This window comes from Kogia breviceps, chromosome 16 (assembly GCF_026419965.1).
Source record: "Kogia breviceps isolate mKogBre1 chromosome 16, mKogBre1 haplotype 1, whole genome shotgun sequence".
Taxonomy (NCBI): Eukaryota; Metazoa; Chordata; class Mammalia; order Artiodactyla; family Physeteridae; genus Kogia; species Kogia breviceps.
This window is the reverse complement of record NC_081325.1, coordinates 70,038,060-70,060,601: the sequence shown is the minus strand read 5'-3', so window position 1 is coordinate 70,060,601 and position 22,542 is coordinate 70,038,060. Positions and strand designations below refer to the sequence as shown.

Below are 22,542 nucleotides of genomic sequence, written 5' to 3'. Positions count from 1 at the left end.
ATTCTCACTGCTGTTTACTTCCCTCTCCTGTGCCAGCACGGTTGAAACTCTCTCTGGGCACAAGCTTGCAGAGAGGTAAGCAGAAGAGAAGGGCACAGCGGGTAGTGAGAAAGGCTTTTCTCACGGAGCTCCAAACTCCAGGGCACTTCTCTATGGTGAGGGGTCCACAGCACAGTCTTTGGCATCAGACAGACAGGAGTCTAAATTCCACTCGACCCTGGTACCTCATTCCAAATGCTGGTAAGTTACCCAATGAATGTGAAGTACTTATTGCAGTGCTTGACATTAGCAAGCATGCAATAATTGGTACAACAGAAAAATGGACTGAGGTAATGGTGGTCTGTAGAAACAATCATGAAAAACGTGATCTAAGTGTGTGGTGGGGAGGGATAGATTCTAGGCTAATAATCCTATTGGCTTTCAATGTCCCCAGTAGGACATGAGACTATTTAAAGTTTTATGGTTCAGAATGGGAAAGACAATGCAATTAAAACATGCAATGGAGAGATTGGGATAAAAGAGGCAGAATAAAAGCAGTTAAGGTGAGCAAAGAAGATAGAGTCCAGCTAGGACCACTACAGAACCATGCAGTTGGCCTGCCGCCATATTGATCTGGCTCTCCTTGGGGGACAATCTGATTTTGCATTTAAAAAGTACTAGTCTGCTCTAAATATCATATGATATCATTTATATGTGGAATCTAAAAAAATTATACAAATGAATTTATTTGAAAAACAGAAACAGACACACAGATATAGAAAACAAACATGCTTTAGCAAAGGGGATGGGATAAATTAGGAGTTTGGGATTAACAGATACACACCACTGTATAAATAGATAAACAACAAGGACCTACTGTATAGCACAGGGAACTATATTTAATATCTTGTAATAACTATAATGGAAAAGAATCTGAAAAAGAATATACATATATATGTGTGTGTATATATACATATATACACACACACACACACACACACACACACACATATATATCTGAATCACTTTGCTGTACACCTGAAACTAACACAACATTGTAAATTAACTATACTTCAATAAATATGGTTAAAGAATAAAATCTATAAAAAATTTTCAAGATGTACTAGTTTGCTCTGAATGCCTTAGTCTAACTTTCCCTATATGAAGTGTATTCCAAACATAGGTTCAACTTAAATGAGTAAACTTAGCACAGAAATTCATAGAAATAAAAGTGCAATGAAATAGGTGAAAAAATCAAGTACTTTTATTAATTTCTGCAAAGTTAATATACATACCTCCACATATTTCTTCTGTTTCATCATCTATGCATTCTCTATCATCACACTCACAAAATTTACCATAAACGAGTCCATTTCCATCTGAATTATCACACTTACACCTGCCACAGTGACATGTACCTAAACCATTAAAACAGAGCAAAAATTATTTGTTAAATGCATATAAATTATAATTAATGAATTTTAACCTATCTCATAGATAAAGACAATTCAAATCAATTTAATATTCCAATTAGGTTTTACCGTGGGTATGATGACATAGATAATGACATTCTTTCTTGAGATTATTGTAGCCCAGCAGTTATATTTTACAGCACACAGCTATTATGATTGACCTCTAATAGTTTCATGGATCTGACCTCCCCAAGAGCAGAGCTACTTTATACATGTCCATCCAATCAATGCGTGAATGAATATCTTCTGATTACACCTGGGTCTGAAGTGAACTAAAGCAGAAAATTCTAAGCTTTGTGAGGCAAGTAACCCTGCTTATCTTCCTCACCAGTTATTTATTCAATGCTTTGCACAATATTTGAACATATTATTTATATAATGAATATTTGTAGAATTCATTATCAAATGCATAAATGAAAACCTTAGGTGTCCCTAATAATTTCATACCCACAGTGTTAAACTGACACCCATGTCATTATGACTTTGGGACCAGCGTGGGTTTTCTTATGCATAGAGTCCTGGGACCTCACCAAAACCTCAGGGTGGCTCAGGGTGATACAGAGGCAGTGGAGTCATCTAGTCTACCACACACAACATACCCAGCCAAGTTTGAGGATTTGACTACAACCCCAAGAGTGATTTCACTGACAATAAAACAGCATTCAAAGGATAGTGAGAAGTAGAATGTCCATTTGAGGAGCTTCCTTTTTTTAATGCTTATTTTTAAATTTTTAATCGATCATCACAGCAGTCACCATAGAGTTATTGAGACTTTGCCATTCACCAGTATCATCCTAGACTCTGGAAATGCAACAGGAGATTGATTCAGCCATAATCCTCCTCTTAAAGTTTTATATGAGTAAAAAACAATGTGATAAAATCAGGGGAGAAGTGCAAAGTGCTGCAGAAACACATAGTAAGGGGTTTTAACTGAGACCTGGTGGTCAAAGATGGAGTCCCTGGGGAATGGCTCTTAAACTGAGAACTGAAAGCCAAGTAAAAATTATAGCTAAGAGACTTGAGAAGGTGAAGAAGCCCACCTCCAGCAAGAAACAACAGCAAAGGCTCTGAGGTAAAAGAGGAAATAAGAGAAAAAAGAAAAAGACAGCTGGCATATAGCAGAAAATAAAGTGCAAAATGTCATGAAAGGAAAAAGGCAACTAAAGATGCAGTTTACGGAAGTCTAAGAGGTCACATTAAAGATTTCCAACTTGAATCAAGAAGAAAAATGAGAAGCCACTGAAATATTTTCAACAAGGAGTCATGTGATCAGGTATTCATTCCTACCCTGTTAATCTCGTTGTCATATGGAGAATGAACCGAAATGAGGCCAAGTGGATATGAGGGAATGTTAGTTCGTTAGTCTGCAGGAAAGCAGAGAGGCTGACCCAGGTCACGGCTCTGAGTTTAGAAAAAAGCAAATACACGTGGTGCTATTTTCAGGAGAAAGAAAAGATGACTCGGTGACTGGGTAAGAGAGGTAATGGACGGGAAGGAACCGAAGATGATACTATGGATATTTGAATTGAGCTACTGGATACTGGCAATTCTGTATGTGGTGTAGCAGAAAGAGCACAAATTTAGGACTAAGGTAGATTTGCAGCCACATCCAGGTCTTAAGCCCCACTAGCTATATATATTTGAGGTCATTACTTTTATCTCGAACTCTCAAATTCCTTATCTGCAAATAACGTCTTCTTCATAGAGCTGCTGGGTGGATTAAGTGATAAATATATCACCCAGTTATCTATCTAAAAATGCTACTGTGTCTAGCACACTGTAGACTCTCAGAAAATGTCGGGTTCTTTGTCTTCTCCCATTAAGACATCGAGTATATTAGCCATATTCCCAAATATTGTCTCCAGACACATTTTGTATTTATGGATCCCACCACGTCCTGGTTTCATGCTCTCTGCATGATTCTGTTACGCAGTTCACTTGTGATTTGCTATTCTTTGTAAGGGTTGTTTCTCTCACAGTCACATATAAATGGTGATTCTGCAGAATTTGAGCTTGTTATTTTTCTTCCTTGAGAATACTTGTGTGAATTTTACTTCTATCAAACTTCATTTTCTTGCTTTTTTTCCCTGAAAACTATTTTAATTTATAAAAGTTTGTTTCCGACCTAACGCTACAATTCATGGTATTGCCTCATCTCATTTTGTTCTCTAATTATCACCCTTCTTTTTCATTTTCACATTTATTTATGCTGTTTTTCAACCATCCACATATCCATTCATTAAATTTTCTCATTGCTTATTATATTACTGGCGAAGTCATAAGCGGAATAGAAGATAATAAGATGGATAAAATTAAAACTAAGTAAATCATAGACCAAGAAGAAAGAGCTAGGTGATTGATAATTTTTACATATACATATATCTATATGAAACCAGATGACGCAAAGGCATTTGCAATAGATTTGTGACAAATGCTATAAAGATAGTATAAACCTCAGTCTGGCTCTGTGAAGGAGGAAAGGCACAGTAGGGGAGTAAGTTCTTGAGTTGGCACTTGATGTATAGATAGAATTTCAACAAGTGGAGATGGAGAAAAAAACTTGTGATGTTGAAGAAAGAGCCTGGGCTAAGGAATAAGGATGGGGGATTTAACAGTGAAGAGTCTGACTTGAGTTTGGCAAAAAGGGTAGGCTAAAGGCAGACAGTATAGGATCAAGAATACTGGTCAAGAATTTGAGAATTTATCTGTTGGAATACCAGGAGCCCTTCATGGGTGGGGAGAGAGGTGTAACATAGTTAGGGCTGTGTATGCAGTCATTGTTTTCAGGAAAGATGGGAAGGAACAGCCTCTGCCTCTGAGTCCTACAACTTCTCACTGACGTCCCCCACAGGCTGGCTCGCTCCAATCCACACATCTGAACTGTTCCTGGGTGATGCAGGAAGTTTACAACAGTTCAGAGACTTCCTGTCTTACTCATCAAGTAGAATTCACAACTGAGGCTCCAAGATACGGCATATGGAAGCCCAGGCAAAAGTGCCAGACTCGCGTGCTCATGCTGTGTCATCCTGCATCTCTTCCTTGGTTGCCAGTTAACTCAGTCTCTAGGATTGGTCTTCTGATTTATGCTAGATTATTTTAGCTCTGACTTTTCATTCTGCCTAATATAGCTGTCTCTTTCTAGCATGACTCCCTGTCTTGAACACCAGCATATACTCCTGATGCCATGGTGCTGAGGCCTTTGCTTTGCTCTGCAGACTGTGCCTTGCCATTCTGCGTCCCTACGGAGTCAACTTCTGGAACTCCTTTAGTCCTCAGCTCCATCTCCAACCCCCCCTGCCTTTTTCAGTCTTCTGCCCATTCCATATACCTCCTCTTCCCCTTCTGTTCCAAGCTGCTTCCTGCAAATCACACTGCGATATGAGGGGGCAAGATTAGTGTAGAGAACCCAGATGCTAATGCAGTTTGGCAGCCGTGGTCCTGAACTAGGCTGGTAGAAGTAGGCATTAAAAGAAAGCTATGTGACAGCAAGATCCCCAAAGTAAACCTGAAAGGCCTAGAAACTGAGTGGAGAGTAAGAGAGAGAAAAAAAGATCGTGCTGCCTGTGGAAATTGTCTAAAGACACATTAAAGGACATCGAAGAGATATGACAACCAGACGTTAACACTGCCCCTAGACTGGATGCTATACAGAGGTGGGTGCAATGAGGTAAGAGGCATTGTTGGGTCAATGGACACAATTGGAATATGGACAGTAAGATTACATAAAAGTAGGTACCCATGTTAAAAAAATAGACGTAGAGATATCTTAGAAACGTATTTTATATCTTATCCGATGTGTTTCATCATCTGTTGAAACAATTCTGTTAATTTTCTCCTTTAAGATGTGTTGATGTAGTGAATCATGCATTTAGATTCCTTAACATTGAAACATCTTTGGATTCCTAAACTAACCCCTATGTGGTTATAATGTGTTATTAAAAAGAAAAAAAACCCTGGATTCGAAAACCAATCAACCAATCAATCAATCAATCAATTAATCCACCCATCAATCTGAAAACAAGGTACAGAGAAACAAAACTGAAATTGATTTCAAGTCTTATTACTGAAAGAAGTTTGGAAAGCATGAAGTTTTCAAAACAAAAGAGGCTATATGGTGTGTGTGTGTGTGTGTGCGCGTGCGCGCGTTTAGTGGGTGAGTGTCATGAACCGGAAGTAGAGAAATTCTACTGAGAGGAAAAGAAAAAAGGAAGTGCTGGAGAGAAGCCAGGAGAGTACCAGGGAACACAGAAAGTAACCTGACCGTTAGCACTTTCGTCACCGTCCCAGCTGCTCCGCTCACAGCTTGCCTTGGCAGTAGACCTGATTGCTATTAGCAAAACACCCTACTGCACAGAGCAATTCCTGTCAATCAAAGACTGTGGAAAGCTCCCAGCTCTGAATGCAGAAGGACTCTACCAACAACGGGAGCTTCAGGGGGGAAGATACTCATTTATGTAGTCAAACCCTGGCCTTTAGCGTGCAGAGCAAGAGGCTCACACCCCTGGATCTACGTTAAGAACTACCCAGAGAACTTTTAAAAAAATCCACTATAGTCCATATCAGACCCCAAAGCAATTAAATCAGAGCCTCCAGTGTAGGACAGGAGCATTCTCAAGTTCAACCAGGGCTGAGAAGAAACTGACTTTGAGGTTCTACGTGCCCAACTGTTAAAAGAGTATTTAATTATAGTAACACTGGCTGAACACCATTGAAACCAAAACCACAGTTGTTGTGTTTTACATGATTTTGGTAATTAATGTTAACAGCTCCTCTGTAAATTTCTAAGAAATATTTTTAAATGACGTCTCTCAGATGTAAAAATATTTTAGTCAAACAAAAATCTTGCTATCACTATATTCTGCAATGGTGTTCACATCCAGGGCATCGGAAACCCCCATTAGATTCGAAAAGTTTGGTTCTATTTGATGCCAAGGTATAAATTCAAAGCAACCTTGATCTGTAACCGAAGATAATTAAGTAAGTTTATACAAATCCTTTTTAAAAGGATTAATCCACCATTCAAAATCACGGCTCACAATTTACCTAATATGTTGTCAGGGTGTTGTTTCTAGTGACTATCCTACTTGAAGAAGGCATTTGGAACAGCTGGAGAGCATCAGACTTGCCAGTCTCAGCAAGAGGACATTTTTCCCAATTGATTTATCTGAATTTCACTTCAAAGAAATATGCTCAAAAGCAGTCTCACTCGGAGGTTGAACATTTCTCAACGCCTACATATTTCCATTAAAAACCCACATTTGATTATTTCATTTAAGAATTCTCAGGGCATGGAATTCTTACCTGCATTAGAGCAGATGATATCTTGAGAATTCTTGCACATTTGGTTGCTCTGTTTCTTCGTCAGGTCACAGGTCTTCGGGTACTGGCAAGCGTCCCCAGACCATCCTCCCTCACATCTGCACTTTCCACAGTCACACACACCGTGGCCTGAGAATTTAACAACACCCCGTCAGACTCAAATTCTTTTCCAAAGGAAACCATTACTGTAACCAAGGATCTTAAGAGTGATGTTGGTTCTGGACCGAGCTATAATCAATTCAAACACAGGTATACGACAGTGACTGAGGGGCCATCCTATTTATATGCCATATAATGAAGTATGTGGATTTTATTTTCATAATCAACTTCGATAAATCATTCTAAAAACAATCACTTAACTCATAGAGACATTAGAATAGATAATAAACCAGAGGTCTGAAAAACCACATGATCAGAAAATGTAGCACTAAAAGGAGTCCACCTACAGCGGCATATTTAAGACACAAAAGCCCCGTAAAAACCATTTCCGTTTAACTGCATTTTATAACACATGAAATTCCACAACACTAAACATTGGCCTTATATTTATTTGAATTTGATATGTAATAAAATTGTATAGATATATTAAATACCACCTTGGAATAAGATGGACATGAAAAATAAGTATATATTTTGTTTCTTGATGGGGTAATCTGGTTCAAGAGTCAAAAGGATAAGAGGCATATTCATCTACTGCCACAAAAATTTCTCAACCTTCCATGCTCTCAGATCAACATTTTGCTGTTTTTATTGTTGTGGTTATTAACTTTATTAAGTCCTGCTTGAAGAATCCTGCTCATGTTTTATTGACTACATATTAGAAAGAAGTACAAAACACATACAAGCCTTGGTCTTTGCCCTCAAGGAACTTACAAACTGAAAAGTTGAGGTTAATATGCAAAGAGAATTGTGTTATCTTCAGCCAGAAATGTTTGTTGGACCTTCTAGTAAGTTGAGGGATGTAGTCTACAACCTGTAGAAATAAGAGGGGAAAGATTTTCTACACTTCCTTGACTTTTAACTGGGCCTTGGAAGGTGAGTAGAGTTTGAATGGGTTACAGAGAGAATATTCTTGTATTATTCAAGGTAACAGTACTATGTCTTAATGCCTGAAATTCATAGCCGCAATGGAATGGAATCACTGATCTCGGGCCAACAGTCATTCGAGGTGGCAGCCAAAATCCACATGATGAAGTCCAGATGGTCAGTCAGAATGAATGGCTCGGAGGCGTGCCATTTGGGCATGCCTGGCGGAGCCTGGATCTGTGATTGGCTATGACTTTAAAAGTCCCCTGCGTGGGGCCCAGTCCATGTAAGTGTTTCTATTCCTGTTGCATTTTTCGAATTAATTATTCTATTTAACAAACAAAACCTTGCCTGCACCCTAATTGCGATTCATTTTATCAAGTGCACATTATTCTGTCAAATTGATTGTATCATCTTGCATTCCTGTCTGGTCCTACTTGATATTGTCAATCTCAGTCAACTTGCTATCATTTATAAGCATAAGTGATCTCTCCTGCCAACCATCCAGAGTCTAGTTATAAAAGTATTAAGCCAAATTCTTAAAGTGGCTAAGCCTCTTTTGGTGAATTAAGTATCTCGGTAACTGTAACGATTCTTTAATAATATTAGTGTATTAGGTTAAACCACATGAAGTAGCCACTTTTATAAGATAAATGTCAGTCATGGTTCATCCCAATTAAAAAGCTCCATATCAACTACAAAGAAAATCAAATTGCTTTGGAAGAAAATGAAGTATCTAGAATAAAAGAATACTCAGTGCTTCTTGTATAGCACATCTTAAACTCCAAACTAAGGTATACATGACAGAGGTGGGTAATGGTTTGTGGGTCAAAGGTTACAGATTTTTGACATGGAGGGAGATTTGGAAAAATAAGGAAAATGTACAGATGGCAGGAAAAGACTCATTCATCCCACATTGACCAAATGAAGCATCAGTAGAAGCAACGTTTTAGGTGCTTACAACCCAAAATTAGTCCATGGAGGTCCAGTTTCAGAAACTTCTTCCATAAAAGGTTCTATGATAAAATAAACATGGAAAGAGACATGCTATATTCTTCTCTTAGTGTGCCATAATATATATCAGCACACTGAAGCCCATCAGAGGTCCTTTCATGAAAAAGCTATTTAACTTTACGTAGAATATACCATTTTTTTGATTCAGAGGCCCTTTTTCCTTACAACTTATACTAACATCTTGGGCACACACTGTGTCAGGTAATGTGTTTTCAGCTTTTCCTGTAGCATCTGATTGGAGGCAAAGATGACAGATAATGTAGGACAGGGTCCTCTGCCTTTATGTTCTTTCTAATCTTCATGCCCGGTAGGGCCTTCTTGATTCACTTTCCTCCATTTAGGAAAGTAAATGAGAATCGATTTTTTTTTTTTTTTTTTACTGTCAAGAATTACCAAGTAATAGCCTGTACAACCTTATTTGGAGATAAATGTATAATTTTTTTTTAGAAAGAAAATAATCTTCTATTTCTACTCTTTATCCAAGGTTAATAAGAGCTTTGGCCAACCTCAGGGAATAAGGTTGCTGTATTCTCGAAGCATGGTAATCTCTATTACAGTGTCAATAACATGGCTTCGGCAAACATCTCGTTTTGCAAAATAATTTATCCACTGTGTATTAGTTTGCTACGGCTACCATCCAAAGTACCATAAACTGAATGGCTTGAAACCACAGAAATTTTCTCTCTCCCAGCTCTGGAGCCCCAAAACCTGAAATCAAGGTGTCTGCAGATCCATTCCTCCTGGAGCATCTGAGCAAGAAATTCTTCCATGCCTCTCTCCTACCTACGGATGGTTGCCTGTGATTTTGGTGCTCCTTAGCTGTGAAAGCTTTCCAGGCTCTGCTTCTGTCTTCACGTGGCGTTTTTCTCTGTGTGTCTGTGTCTTCACATCTTTCTCCTTCTGAGGGCACCAGTCATTGGTGGCCATCCTACTCCAGTAGAGGCTCTTCTTAATTTACACCTTCAAAGACTCTCTTCCCAAATGTCACATTCACAAGCCCCTGGTGGTGGGATTTCACCCATCTTTTAGGAGCACACGATTTAAACCTCAACAGTTGCAAACAGTAGGTCCTGATTATCCTCTTTCCTGCTGTATAGTCATGTATGAGATGGGATCATTTTTCTCTCTTAGATATGCAAATAAATCGGCTAGAGCTGGCAGCAAGCCCCCTCCTCCCCGTTTCTATCCTACACAGGGAGGGCCTGAGAATTCCCACACACAGCCCGGCCCAGGTCCACAGGTGCTTCCATAGCTCGGCCAGCCCCTCCCCTCCCCTGCTCCTCCCGCGCTAGCTGCTCCCTGACCGCCAGCCCAGCCTCAGGACATCTGCACTGCCACTGACTGGGGGGAAAGCCACAGCAGGCTCTGGAAGAGATTTGGGGACCTTCGGGGTAGAAGGTCCTGGGTCCCAGGCACCTCAGCCTAGGAGAGCAGAGGTGGCAGGGCCCAGGGCTCCAGGTGGAGATGTCCCCTTGGCCTCTCAGGCATCCCACCCCACTCCGCCTTGGGAAAGGATGGCAGAGGACCAGAGCAGAACCCCTCCTACTGTCCAGGTCGAAGGGTGGCCCTTGCCCGGGGCAATATGAAGTCCTAACCAGCAGAACATCCACCATTCCCAGCTGTCTAGACCATTCCAGCTCTGGCTCTTCTCCAGATAACTCTGGTTCCACAACTACAAAACACCATCTTAAAATGAACCATCCAACACCCTTGAGAGTAAATCTGTTGCCCTTCAAATATGTTCTCAAGGAGTCAAGAGAAAACAAACACACAAAACAAGAATGTGAGAGAAATGCCAAAACAACCCCCCACAAAGTAATAAGGGTGAAAAAGCTAAAGGCTACTTGCATTGCCTCCAGGGCTGTAAGTAGCGTTGCCTGCGGCTGGAAAGGGAAGACAAGTCATCGTGGAGGGTAAAATCCAGTAGTTTAGTCTCCTTTTTGGGTAAGAATACGGAGGCCTGGTCAGCTGTCGCCGGTGCTTCCCAGGTGAGCTAAAGCCTTGATCACCACTGATCAAGGAAGGGCATTCCAACAGAGACAGAATAAAATGGGGTTTGTGATTCTTTTTTTTTTTTTTTTCGGTATGCGGGCCTCTCACTGCTGTGGCCTCTCCCGTTGCGGAGCACAGGCTCCGGACGCGCAGGCGCAGCGGCCATGGCTCACGGGCCCAGCCGCTCCGCGACATGTGGGATCTTCCCGGACCAGGGCACGAACCCGTGTCCCCTGCATCGGCAGGCGGATTCTCAACCACTGCGCCACCAGGGAAGCCCGGTTTGTGATTCTTAAATAAACAATGCAACTGCAGCTCTGCCACCACTATTTCGTGATCCCTTTTACCTGGGTAATGCAAAGGCGCTAATCTATTCCACTCAGAATGACGATAAGATAGATACACTAGTGTACAGTGGAGGAGAAGTTGATGCTTTCTTTAAAAATTAAAACAAACCGTTTCCAATTGGAAATACTTTACCAGTATTGAAGAACTTTTAAAAATCAATTAGCCATTTGCATATGCCAATGAAAAGTAATAGTAACTTTCTTTGCCAAACGAACAAACAAAAAAGAAGCTGAAGGGGACGGCACTTAAATCTCCTCCAAGTCTACTGATACTTTGGATGGAAATAAACTGCCAAAATTAACATGCCCATTGGATTAGCTATATGTTTTTGGCTTCAAGTCTTTTTGAAGTCTTTAAAAGGTAGATATATAGATAATAGATAAATGTAGACATAGGTAGGCATAGGTATAGGATAAATGGATAAAGAAGCTATAGAGTATATATATAATATATATGTGTATATATATTATATATTTAGTATATATATAATATATAGTGTATATATATTATATATATACTATATATAATATATATATTATATATATAGTATATATATAAAATATATATGTGTATATATATTATATATAGTATATATATAATATATATGTGTATATATATACTATATATAATATATATGTGTATATATAGTATATATATAATATATATGTGTATATATATAGTATATATAATATATATATTTGTGTATATATATATATAGTATATATATAAAATATATATGTGTATATATATTATATATATATATAGTATATATATAATGGAATACTATAAGAAAGAAGGAAATCCTGCCACTTGGGACACATGAATGAATCTTGAGGGCATTATGCTAAGTGAAATAAGTCAGATGGAGAAAGACAAATACTGTATAATTTTACTTATATATGGTATCTAAAAATAGCCAGCCAACCAAACAAACAAGCAAAAAAACCAAACTCATAGAAAAAGAGATCAGATCTGTAGTTAACAGAGGCAGAAATAGGAGGAGGGGAATTGGATGAAAGTGGTCAAAAGGTACAAACTTGCAGTTACACAATAAATAAGTACTAGGTATGTCATGTACAACACAATGACTATAGTTAATATACATACAAATATACTGTATAGTATATTCCAAAGGTAAGAGAGTAAACCCTAAGAGTTCTCATCACAAGGAGAAAAAAACTTTTTCTTCTTTTTTTTGGTATCTATATGAGATGACAGGTTAACTAAAGTTATTGTGGTTATTATTCTGGAATATATGTAAGTTATTATGCTGTACACCTTAAGCTTACACAGCACTGTATGTCAACTGTATCTTAATAAAGCTGGAAACAAGTCGTGATGATTAATTATTATTCCATGTTTACTACTGACAACAATTTTATTATCTAGAGGAGGATGATATTAAAAAGTGATTCTCTCTGGATGTCTTATATAAGCTAGGTATTCCACTGCTATAGCCATATGGTAACCCTGAAATAGATGTTTTAATTTGAGCATTCAGCTGGCCCTGCAAGTCCATTTGGTTTGGTCAAATAAGTAAACTCCCAAGACCTGCATTGTCTTATTGTCCAGTGGATTCACACAAGCTCATTTAATAACAGACACACTCAATTTTTCTCCTGTTCTTTCTGAGCCACTATAGATCTCCCAGCCTCTCTAGGTATAAGAAGCTAAAGAACAATGCCACATCTAAAATTCCAAGACAAGGATCCCTTAGCTAACTTTACAATTACTTCATGGTTTGCAATAGAAACTTGACCATTTTCAAGTCCCTATGTTGCTTCTCAGGCTAATTAAAAACGGACTTCTTAGATATTTCTGTTTCCCATTTCTGAGAACATTACTATGTGAATGATGGAAGAATTCTGTGTAGAAGGGAGATTTGCCCCCGAAATGGAAAGATCTGGGCTCTAGTCCTGCCTGGACGCTAATCCACCATGTAACCTTTATCAGGAAAATGGAAAACAGGAGAGGACAGGAAAACTAACAATTTCTGGTTTCCAGGTAGACTGATAAGTACTTTATTTTTTATTATTATTATTTTTTTTGCGTTACGCGGGCCTCTGCCCGATAAGTACTTTATACAAAGGCTAGTCTGTTTGCCATAAGGAGCCAGCAAGACAGATTTTTGTTTCCCTGTTTTACAAATAGGAGGAGCAAAGAGTAATTGGCTCGCTCTAGGTCACACAGTTTATTAGCTGAAAAGCTGTGTTTTTCCTATTACAGCCAACATTATCCGTTTAGTTGCAATGTAGTAAACGTGAGGGCACCCTCTTGCTCTAGGAAAAGTGGTACCAGTAAAATCTATGGATTAGTGGCTTGACGACACTGTTTCCTTTTGTAACTCACATGCTCAGAACTGGATTACTCAATACATGTTGAAAGAATTCTAACAGTAAAATTATCAGATTTCACTATTGAAAGTTAAATAACGCTAAAGCTGGCAGAGAGAAGAATTCAGGAATCTAGTTATCTAATTTCTCTAGACCTCAGGGTGCTGATCTGCAAAATGAAGAAATTGGACTGAATAACCCCAAGATTCCTTTCATCTTGAAAATTCCATACCATAGCCTCAATCATTTTCTTTTTCTTACAACAAACCAAGGTAGTTCCTTCAAATGGGGCATTCAACATATTAAATCAGGGTGGTAGCGGTGGATACTGTCAGCAAATCTTGTTTGCTACTGAAAACAATCATGAAACAAAATCCTGTTTGTTATTCAAAGTACCCATTAAAAGACCACAGATTATCCTGATGTGTTTATCTTTAAAGTGGGTGGGGGTTGAATACTGCTAAAATTGGGGGATTTAACATTAGAATTCTGGGAACCTGAGACAATTATAAATTATAAAACATAAAATATAAATGATAGCAAATCAAGACACAATGCTTTAGCTGAATCTTAGGTGGCAAATTTCGTAAAGTCAAACCTATAATATCATATTTAGGCAAGAATTATACAAACACACTCAGACACAAGCACTAGCTTGGTGTTCATATAGATTCTGCCATAGTTGGTCTCGTGACCTTCAACAGGTGAGTTAATCCTCGAACTTTCTGGACTCAATTTTTTTTTTTTTTTGGTCTGGTAAGTTAAACATGTACATAACCTCAGCGTTTCTCGAGGGTTGCAGAGTATGTGTCTTTAAGGGGGAATTATTAAAACTGTCTTCTCGGCCTTTTCATCCACATTTCTCAAGAAGCTGGTGTTCCCTACCCTGCCCCATAATTAGAGCATGTGGTATATTTCTCAGATGTCCTGAGAAGGAAAAGAGAGAGAGGAAAGACTATTGGACCGATGATGGAATCTTTCAGTCCTCTGTTCCTCCAGCTCCCAGTTCTACGAGTTTATTCATCAGAAATCTTTACAGAGATTCCTTCATTTTCTTCTGTGAAAGAAAAATAAAAGGAGCCCTCACTTCCTTTGGTTTCTGTCTTGGTCTTTTGTCCTCTCTTGGGGTATTTTATTTCAAGGGTGTCTCTTCATCTCAAATACACCAAACGACAGAAGCCTAGACACAATATCCATCAACAGTATTTCTTACCTGATGGAAATGAACTTAATCGAACTGGAATCTAAGAATCTCAGAATATTGTAACCAGACTAGGAGACCAGAAATGACTGAAATCTCCTCAGTTTTACTAAGAACAAAATGAAACTCCCTGTTCACCATCACCTCCTCCTCATTATAGATAAATATGTGTGTCAAGGAATCTGGTCAATGGAGATATGTGTCTATGTATATGTATGTCTGTGTATATGTGTTTATTAATACACATTTATGTGTGTATGTATATTTATATATGAGACTTAGCAAGACTCTAAACTTTGTCTTTGAATGTGGTTACCAAGAGCACTGGATGATTGGATGGTATTTATCAGCATCCCTCTCAATGTCAAGATTATTTTTTCAGAACTTTGTGTATGTGCTGGGCTGCCCTGGTGGCGCAGTGGTTGGGAGTCTGCCTGCCAATGCAGGGGGTACGGGTTCGAGTCCTGGTCCAGGAAGATTCCCACATGCCACGGAGCAACTAAGCCCGTTCGCCACAACTACTGAGCCTGCTCTCTAGAGCCCGTGAGCCACAACTACTGAGCCCACGTGCTGCATCCACGGAGGCCCGTGCACTCTAGAGCCCGTGCTCCGCAACAAAGAGAAGCCCGTGTACCGCAAAGAGGAGTAGCCCCCGCTCGCCGCAGCTAGAGAGAGCCTGCGCGCAGCAACGAAGACCCAACGCAGCCAAAAATAAATAAATAAATAAATAATTCATAAAAAATACTATACTAATATCAATAAAAATCATATGTTTTTTTTTTTTAAAAAAAGAACTGTGTATGTGTATCTCTGACAAATATTAAAAATATGCACCATCTGGTTAAGTTAGCCTTCTTCATCTCAAGCTGTGCTGGCTGTCCACAGGGCAAACTCTGTTTATGCCCTTACGGCTCACAGCCCACATGGTGACGCTCTGTGTCCTCCAGAGGGCTGTGTAACGCCCTCCTGTGACACACTGCCTAGGTTAAAGGCCTGCATCCAGAACTTGCTAGCTGGGTAAGCTTGGGCAAATACTTAGGCTTTTCTCTCGTTTCCTAGGTTTGTAACAAAGTACCACAAACTGGGTGACTCCCAACAATAGAAACTTACTGTCTTCAGGATTCTGGTGGCCGGAAGCCCCAAATCAAGGTGTTGGCTTGGGACTGACATGTACACACTGCTATATTTAAAATAAAATGCCTTTCCATGGGAAAAAAAAAAAAAAGGTGTCAGCTGGGTCATGGGCTTTGAGATTCTGTGTGCAATACTTCCTCAACTCGTCCTAGTTTCTGGTGGGTCTGGCAATCCTTGGAGTCCCTTGGCTTTGCAGCTGCATCTCTCCAACCTCTGCCTCTGCCATCACATGACCCTCTCCCCTCCTGTGCCTGTGTCTCTTCTTCTCTACTTATGAGGACAGTAGCCATGGTGACTGGTGGATAGGGCCACCCTAACCCATCGTGACCTCATCTTAACGAATTACACCTGCAATGGCCCTATTCCCCAACAAGGTCACATTACGAGGTACTAGGAGTTAGGACTTAAACATATGTTTTTGGGGGACACAATTCAACACCTTTCATTCTCTCTGCTTCCTCATCTGTAAAATGGGGATAATATGAACAGCTATCTCACAGGGTTCTTATGGGTATGGAATGAGTTAGGGCCCATAAAGCACTCAAAACGCTGCCTGTCAATAAAATGTCAGCTATTAACATCTCTACTGAAAGTATTTGGAGAGCAGGTAGCCCGAATACAACTGTCATGATAATCCCAATCCTAAACTTAAGTGAAGAAGTACTCTTGCAGAATAAAAAATGGCTATTAGGTGCAAATTTTGATTCACGTAGCTTCCTCTCGAATATTGCACAGAAAAATTCCTGATCCATACGAAGAATGCATATGTGTTACAGAGATAAGAAATATTCCCGGGAGGGAGGTCCAAATTTCACAAAACGAATAGGCAAACCTATTAATTAATTCTATGATTAACTGTGCCCACATAATAAGTTTAAGACTTTAGTGTGTTAACCGGTGTGCTAACAAGCATATATACACTTACATACATACGTATTTGTGTGTATGTATGTATCCAGGTGTCTGTGTACTTTTTTAAGCTTCATTAAAACTCCCACCACATGCATACTAGCCTTTGGCATTGGATATGCATTTGGCAATGCAGTAAAAGCACAAAAAGCAGCAAAAAAAAAAAAAAAAAGCCGATCTTTCTTCTTCAGCTTCAGAACAAAGGTCCTGACACAAGCTCGTGGTTTCCAGAATGTGGTGCTCATCTCTAGATAAGTTATAAATGAATACACAAATATAGGTAAATTCAATCTCTTGAAGTGTGATCAGGAGTTTGGAGATAATTGATTTAAGCAATGGATTTGCAAATTTATAAGAAAGCTTCTATTTCTTAAGCGAGGTGGTGGAGACACAATATTGATCTTTTAAATTATTTTTTACACTTTATGATATTTTACTCAAAAATTTTTAAAAGAAAAAAACGCATCTGTTAGAAGCAATACTCCTACAAGGGATGATGTTCAAAGGAGTGTTGTTTTAGGACTTCAGCAGCACTCAGGAGGTGTCACCACCCTGACTCATATTCATAAAACACTGCATGGAGGAGACAGTAGGATTAAGAGTTGGTAGAATATAGTTGCCAATCTCAGTGGGAGGGCACTGTGATTCAGAAGGGTACAGGCTAAGTCAGGAAGCAGGTGCAGGGCAGAGCTACGCGCCGTCTGGGTCTCCAGGAAAAGGCACTGTCCCCCGCCCCCTCCAGGGGGTGTCGAGTACAGGACACAGAGAGATAGGGCTGTGCCCATTCCGGGAGATGTAACTTGACTCTGGACCATCTTAGAACAGTTTCAATAGAACAGAAATGGCTGTGAAGGTGCAAGTACCTGACACAGGCCACCACTGTCCTGCAGCAACTAGAGAACCAGAGAGGATCTGGAACAGGAGGACAGCAGCAGTGCCCTCTGGGCTGTGAGCAGTTTACTCCCAAAGACCCTATGTCCCCATCCACCTTAGCATCTGTACTCCAGGGAAAACCCCAAACTGAGTACACCCAGAATCAAACCAAACACCATTTTTGTCGTAGGTGGAATGGGAGCTGTTATCTTTTTTTTTTTTTTTTTTTTTTTTTTTGCGGTACACGGGCCTCACACTGTCGTGGCCTCTCCCGTTGCGGAGCACAGGCTCCGGACGCGCAGGCGCAGTGGCCATGGCTCACGGACCCAGCCGCTCCGCGGCACGTGGGATCCTCCCGGACCGGGGCACGAACCCGCGTCCCCTGCATTGGCAGACGTATTCTCAACCAGGGAGCTGTTATGAGTTGAACTGTCCCCACCGATTTTAGATGTTGAAGCCCTAACCCTTATACTTCAGAATGTAAGGTCACTGCAGCTGTAATGAGTTAAGATGAGGTCATACTGGAGTAGGATGGGTCCTTAATCTATTGTGACTAGTGTCCTTATAAAGAGGGTACGTCTGCACACAGAGAACACCAAGTGAGGATGAAGACAGAGATCAGGGTGATGTTTCTACCAGCCAGAAAACACCACAGATCATGGACCAAACACCAGAAGCTCGGGAGAGTCATGGGAAAGGTTCTCCCTCATAACGGTCAGGAGGAACCAAGCCTGCTGACAACTAGATCTTGGAGTTCTAGGCCCCAGAACTGGGAAACAAAATACGTCCGTCGTGTAAACCATCCAGTCTGTGGTACTTTGTTACTGCAGCCCTAACAAACGAATACAGGAGCTCAAGGTATGGTTTTAAAGAATTATAGAAAAATGAAGGTGTATCACTTTACGTTTCTGAGCTGAAGGTCTGAGGAAGCAATTGCCAGCCACTGGCATAGTCAGCACATCTTAATCCACATGCTTAACAGATGACTCCATAAATAAAGGCTGACGTTTACCTGCATCTTGGCAGAAACAACTAAATCTGAATGGTACCTTGTATACCCAGGACCATCCTAAAGGTGACGTTAGAAGGTGAAAATCTCTAAACAAAAGTATACATTTCTCTCTGTCACCTTGTGTCAAAAGTCAATAGGGAAAGAATTCAACAGAAATCCCCCATATAATGAAACACACTGCTTATGGGATCACTGGGAAATGGGCAAAATGATTCTCTATGGCTTATCTTTCTAATCTTTCTGCTTAGGATTCCTCCATTCCCCAAACCCTGTTTTCTAGAAAAATAAAGCCACTTTCTTTGTCTGAAAAGAATACCACACCTCTCCTGTTAGCCCCGTTGCATTATTAAGTTCCCGTGGGCTGTAGAAAGCCTCCCCTACACAGAGCTTCCAAAATATGCCCAGAAGTAGACTTTACAAAAAGCCTGGACTTGTAATAATATCTACCTTTTAAAAAACCCATTTTTTAAAAAGAACTCTTTCTTTGCTCCTTAAAGAAGCCTGTGCAATGGCTAAATCAGAGATTATGATCCCCTCAGGGTCTTCGACCGTTAGGGTCAAGCAATTCTTTGGTTATTTTCTCCTCATCCAACTAAAAAGGAGCAGATGGTAACTACTTTTCAATTTCCTTCTCACTTAGTTCAAAAATTAACAAACATTTACATGTTCAGTCAACTTTAATGTAAATCCTCTCACTGCAAGGACTTTTCCATTAATTCAGTAACTATCTAGGGTACCTCTGCTCTAAGCTATTATAAAGTGGATAGTGAATAAAAGTTGCTGACAGTTTTGTTCACTTGACTGGAAAAAAATGAAACCACTCTCTTGTAAGCAGGTAAAAGGACTTGAAATCGTGATATTTTCTACAATACAAAGATCAGTCACCAGAAAAAAATATATATCAGTAGTTTGGCATGGAGACGATTCAGTTCATTACTATTCATTCTTAAAACTTTTTAGGAGCTCATGAAGTCATTTAGACAATTGAAACAAGGAACTTGTGGACAAGGCAAAATATTTTTAAACTAAGTGTCACTTTTGGTTCCCTTTAAAAAAATTTTAAATCTAGATGAGTAGACAGAAAAGTTAAATTGGAAATCAAGCCAGAGGGCAAGCAATGTTTTATTTAGGATATAATACTCTGTCACACTGTTCTGATAGCCCTACCTCATTTCGGGAAGAAAAAAAAAACTAGATACAGTTCCTTCGACAAGTAGCTCTTTTTTTTTTTTTTTTTTTTTTTGCGGTATGCGGGCCTCTCACTGTTGTGGCCTCTCCCGTTGCGGAGCACAGGCTCCGGACGCGCAGGCTCAGCGGCCATGGCTCACCGGCTTAGTTGCTCCGCGGCATGTGGGATCTTCCCGGACCAGGGCACGAACCCGTGTCTCCTGCATCGGCAGGCGGATTCTCAACCACTGCGCCACCAGGGAAGCCCAAGTAGCTCTTTTAGAAATCGTATGTATTGGAAGAGGAGGGGCGAACTTTACTGAGGAGTGTCTTCAGGGCATCAGAAGGAAAGGAAAGGTTGCTGTCATAGCCAGTGCACTCATTTGTTTTGAAACCATTTAAAGTCAAGGTATTTGGAGAACTGGAAAAGAAAATAACAACAAAGGTAGCCTTTGCTCCAAACAGAAGGAATATCTTCACATGAAAACACAAATAGTTCAAGGGACTTCTCTGCTGGTCCAGCGGTTAAGACTCCACGCCCCCAACGCAGGGGGCCAGGGTTCGATCCCTGCTCAGGGAACTAGATCCCACATGGTGCAACTAAAGATCTGGCGCAGCTAAAATAAATAAATTTTTTTTAAAAAAAAAAAAAAAGAAAGAAAATATAAACAGTTCAAAACTTACCGACTCCCAGGACCCCCTCCCTATTCTTGACTCACGAGCTACGTCATCCCCCATTCTGAAAGGTTATCGTTATCATAATTCATAATAGAAAAGTCTAACCTACCATTCAATTTTAAAATATCCCATTTTAATCATTCTAGATAATGTATCTTGCCTTCCTTTTTTACATTGGTATAGAGATATTTACCCTGGAAAATAGCTTTACCAAACTATAATATAATGCCTAAAATAACAAATATATATTAAACTTCTCAGTTGCAAATCACTTTAATTCATATTCTCTTATTTGGTTATCAAAATGGCATGAAAAAATAGAAAACCAGTATTACCATCCTCACTTATAGAAAAGGAAATTCTTGGTGAATGTCTTTCAATGATTCCTCCAAATTTCTAACCGAGCTCTCAAGTCACCCACTCAGCTTGGGTACCCACAGCTTTGAACAAGAATGAAATCTCCTAACTTCCTGTTCTTTCTTCCTCTTACGTAACCCTCATCCACTCTGCCTCTTCTCCAGCCCCAGAGGCTGCGTCGAGGTCCATTCCTTTCAAGGAGCCTTGATTTCTCGGCCTTCTGGTTCTCTGGGGGCCCTGCTTCCTCTCTCTTCTCGAGTTCAACCTCACCTTCATTGTTAGCACCTTCCTCTAATACCATGAAATTGAACAAGCATCTCCTGGTCTTTACAAAATGTAATCAACACTGCCTCTATTATACCCATGTCCCTATTTCTAGTCTCTATTCCAAGTCAATTCTCCCTTCCTTATTCAAAGCTCCAAAGAGGTAGTTTTTCACTCCCAGTCTCACCTTTTATCTACAATTCGATTTCAAACCCACCATTCTCCTAACATTTTTCTAACTAAGAAAAATTTAATATGCTTGTCATTCCTTAATTCAATTAACATTTAAGCCCTTATCTTATTAGCTGCTTCTCAATCCTTTGGCATCTTCAGATCTTTCTCCCACCCTCCCCTTTGTCCTTCTCCACCTCCTTGCCCTCTTCCATCAGGCCGGAACACATAGCATCAGTAAAATCATATTCCCCAGTGCATCTTACACATTATAAGGAAAATAAGAGGAATAAAAAATACTGGAATATTTATTCTGAAGAGAGTTAATTACACCTAAGGTCATCATTACATTACTGAATCACACTAAGTTTTAAGCAGGCTTGAACTAAGTCATGTTTAATTGTTTTATTTTTTTCCATCGGCATTCAGTGAGCAGTTGGAAACTAGGAGGAAAGCTCACGAGGAATGTCAGAGAAAATTTTCAAAGGGATTAAAAGCAATATCTCCTTTGCTTAGCCAAATATCCAAGCCAAGTTAAATGATGTAAAGGTAAATCTACCAAATACACTCACTTATCAGTTTTCTTAAAATTCGCAACGTACTTACTTTGTTCTTACCCTTCATTTTATTTTTTCCACCTAAAATATATCTTGGAGAGATTCTGTCAAGAACTGCGAAGGGGAGCTGAGATTTGATTTTCCTCTATTTGAAACTAACAAATTAGCCTGCCACTGTGTCATGGATTCTGGAAGAAGACACGAGACTCTTGGGTCAGAGTCAAAGGACTTTATTACTCATATCAGTAGCAGTAATTGAAATCTCAATTTGAGTCAGTTATCTAAACCCCAGTTCCCACAGAACAACATAGGAGGAGCAGGGGATTCCTGCACACGTGGTGGGTTGCACTGTGGGAGACAAACTTCCTGGATAGGGATCCTGACCCTTATATTGGAGAGTAAGCATTCCTGAACCTGCCACAGAAGGATACACTCTCTTATTACACTAGGCTATAAACAAACTTCCCTTTGCTCCAGAGGGAGACACCAGGTCTATCTTCCAAGGCTCTCTGTACAATCATCCATGAGAAGATATTCTTGAATGAAAGCAATCAGTACCTGTGTTGACAAAAAGTCCAGTAACACAAGAGACCATGGAGAATTGTCTCCCAACACCTATTCATATCAACATCCCAGCCCACAGAGATCTAATTAACTCTTTCTAACAGATGCATAATGTTCCACTATATACACCACAACATGTAGCCATCCTTCATTGATTTGCACTTAACTAGTT

General features: G+C 39.8%; 1 protein-coding gene across 2 annotated transcripts in view; it reads right to left on the bottom strand.

Moving 5' to 3' along the window:
* The window catches only part of ITGBL1 (integrin subunit beta like 1), a 206,274-nt gene that overhangs the window by 102,986 nt on the left and 80,746 nt on the right, over positions 1-22,542 (bottom strand). For both annotated transcript variants that reach the window (XM_059042411.2, XM_067016973.1), the window contains exons 3-4: positions 6,753-6,899; positions 1,275-1,397 (exon numbers count right to left, since the gene is read on the bottom strand). In XM_059042411.2, coding sequence (XP_058898394.2) covers positions 1,275-1,397; positions 6,753-6,899 — 270 coding nt within the window. The remainder of the gene's footprint in view (positions 1-1,274; positions 1,398-6,752; positions 6,900-22,542) is intronic.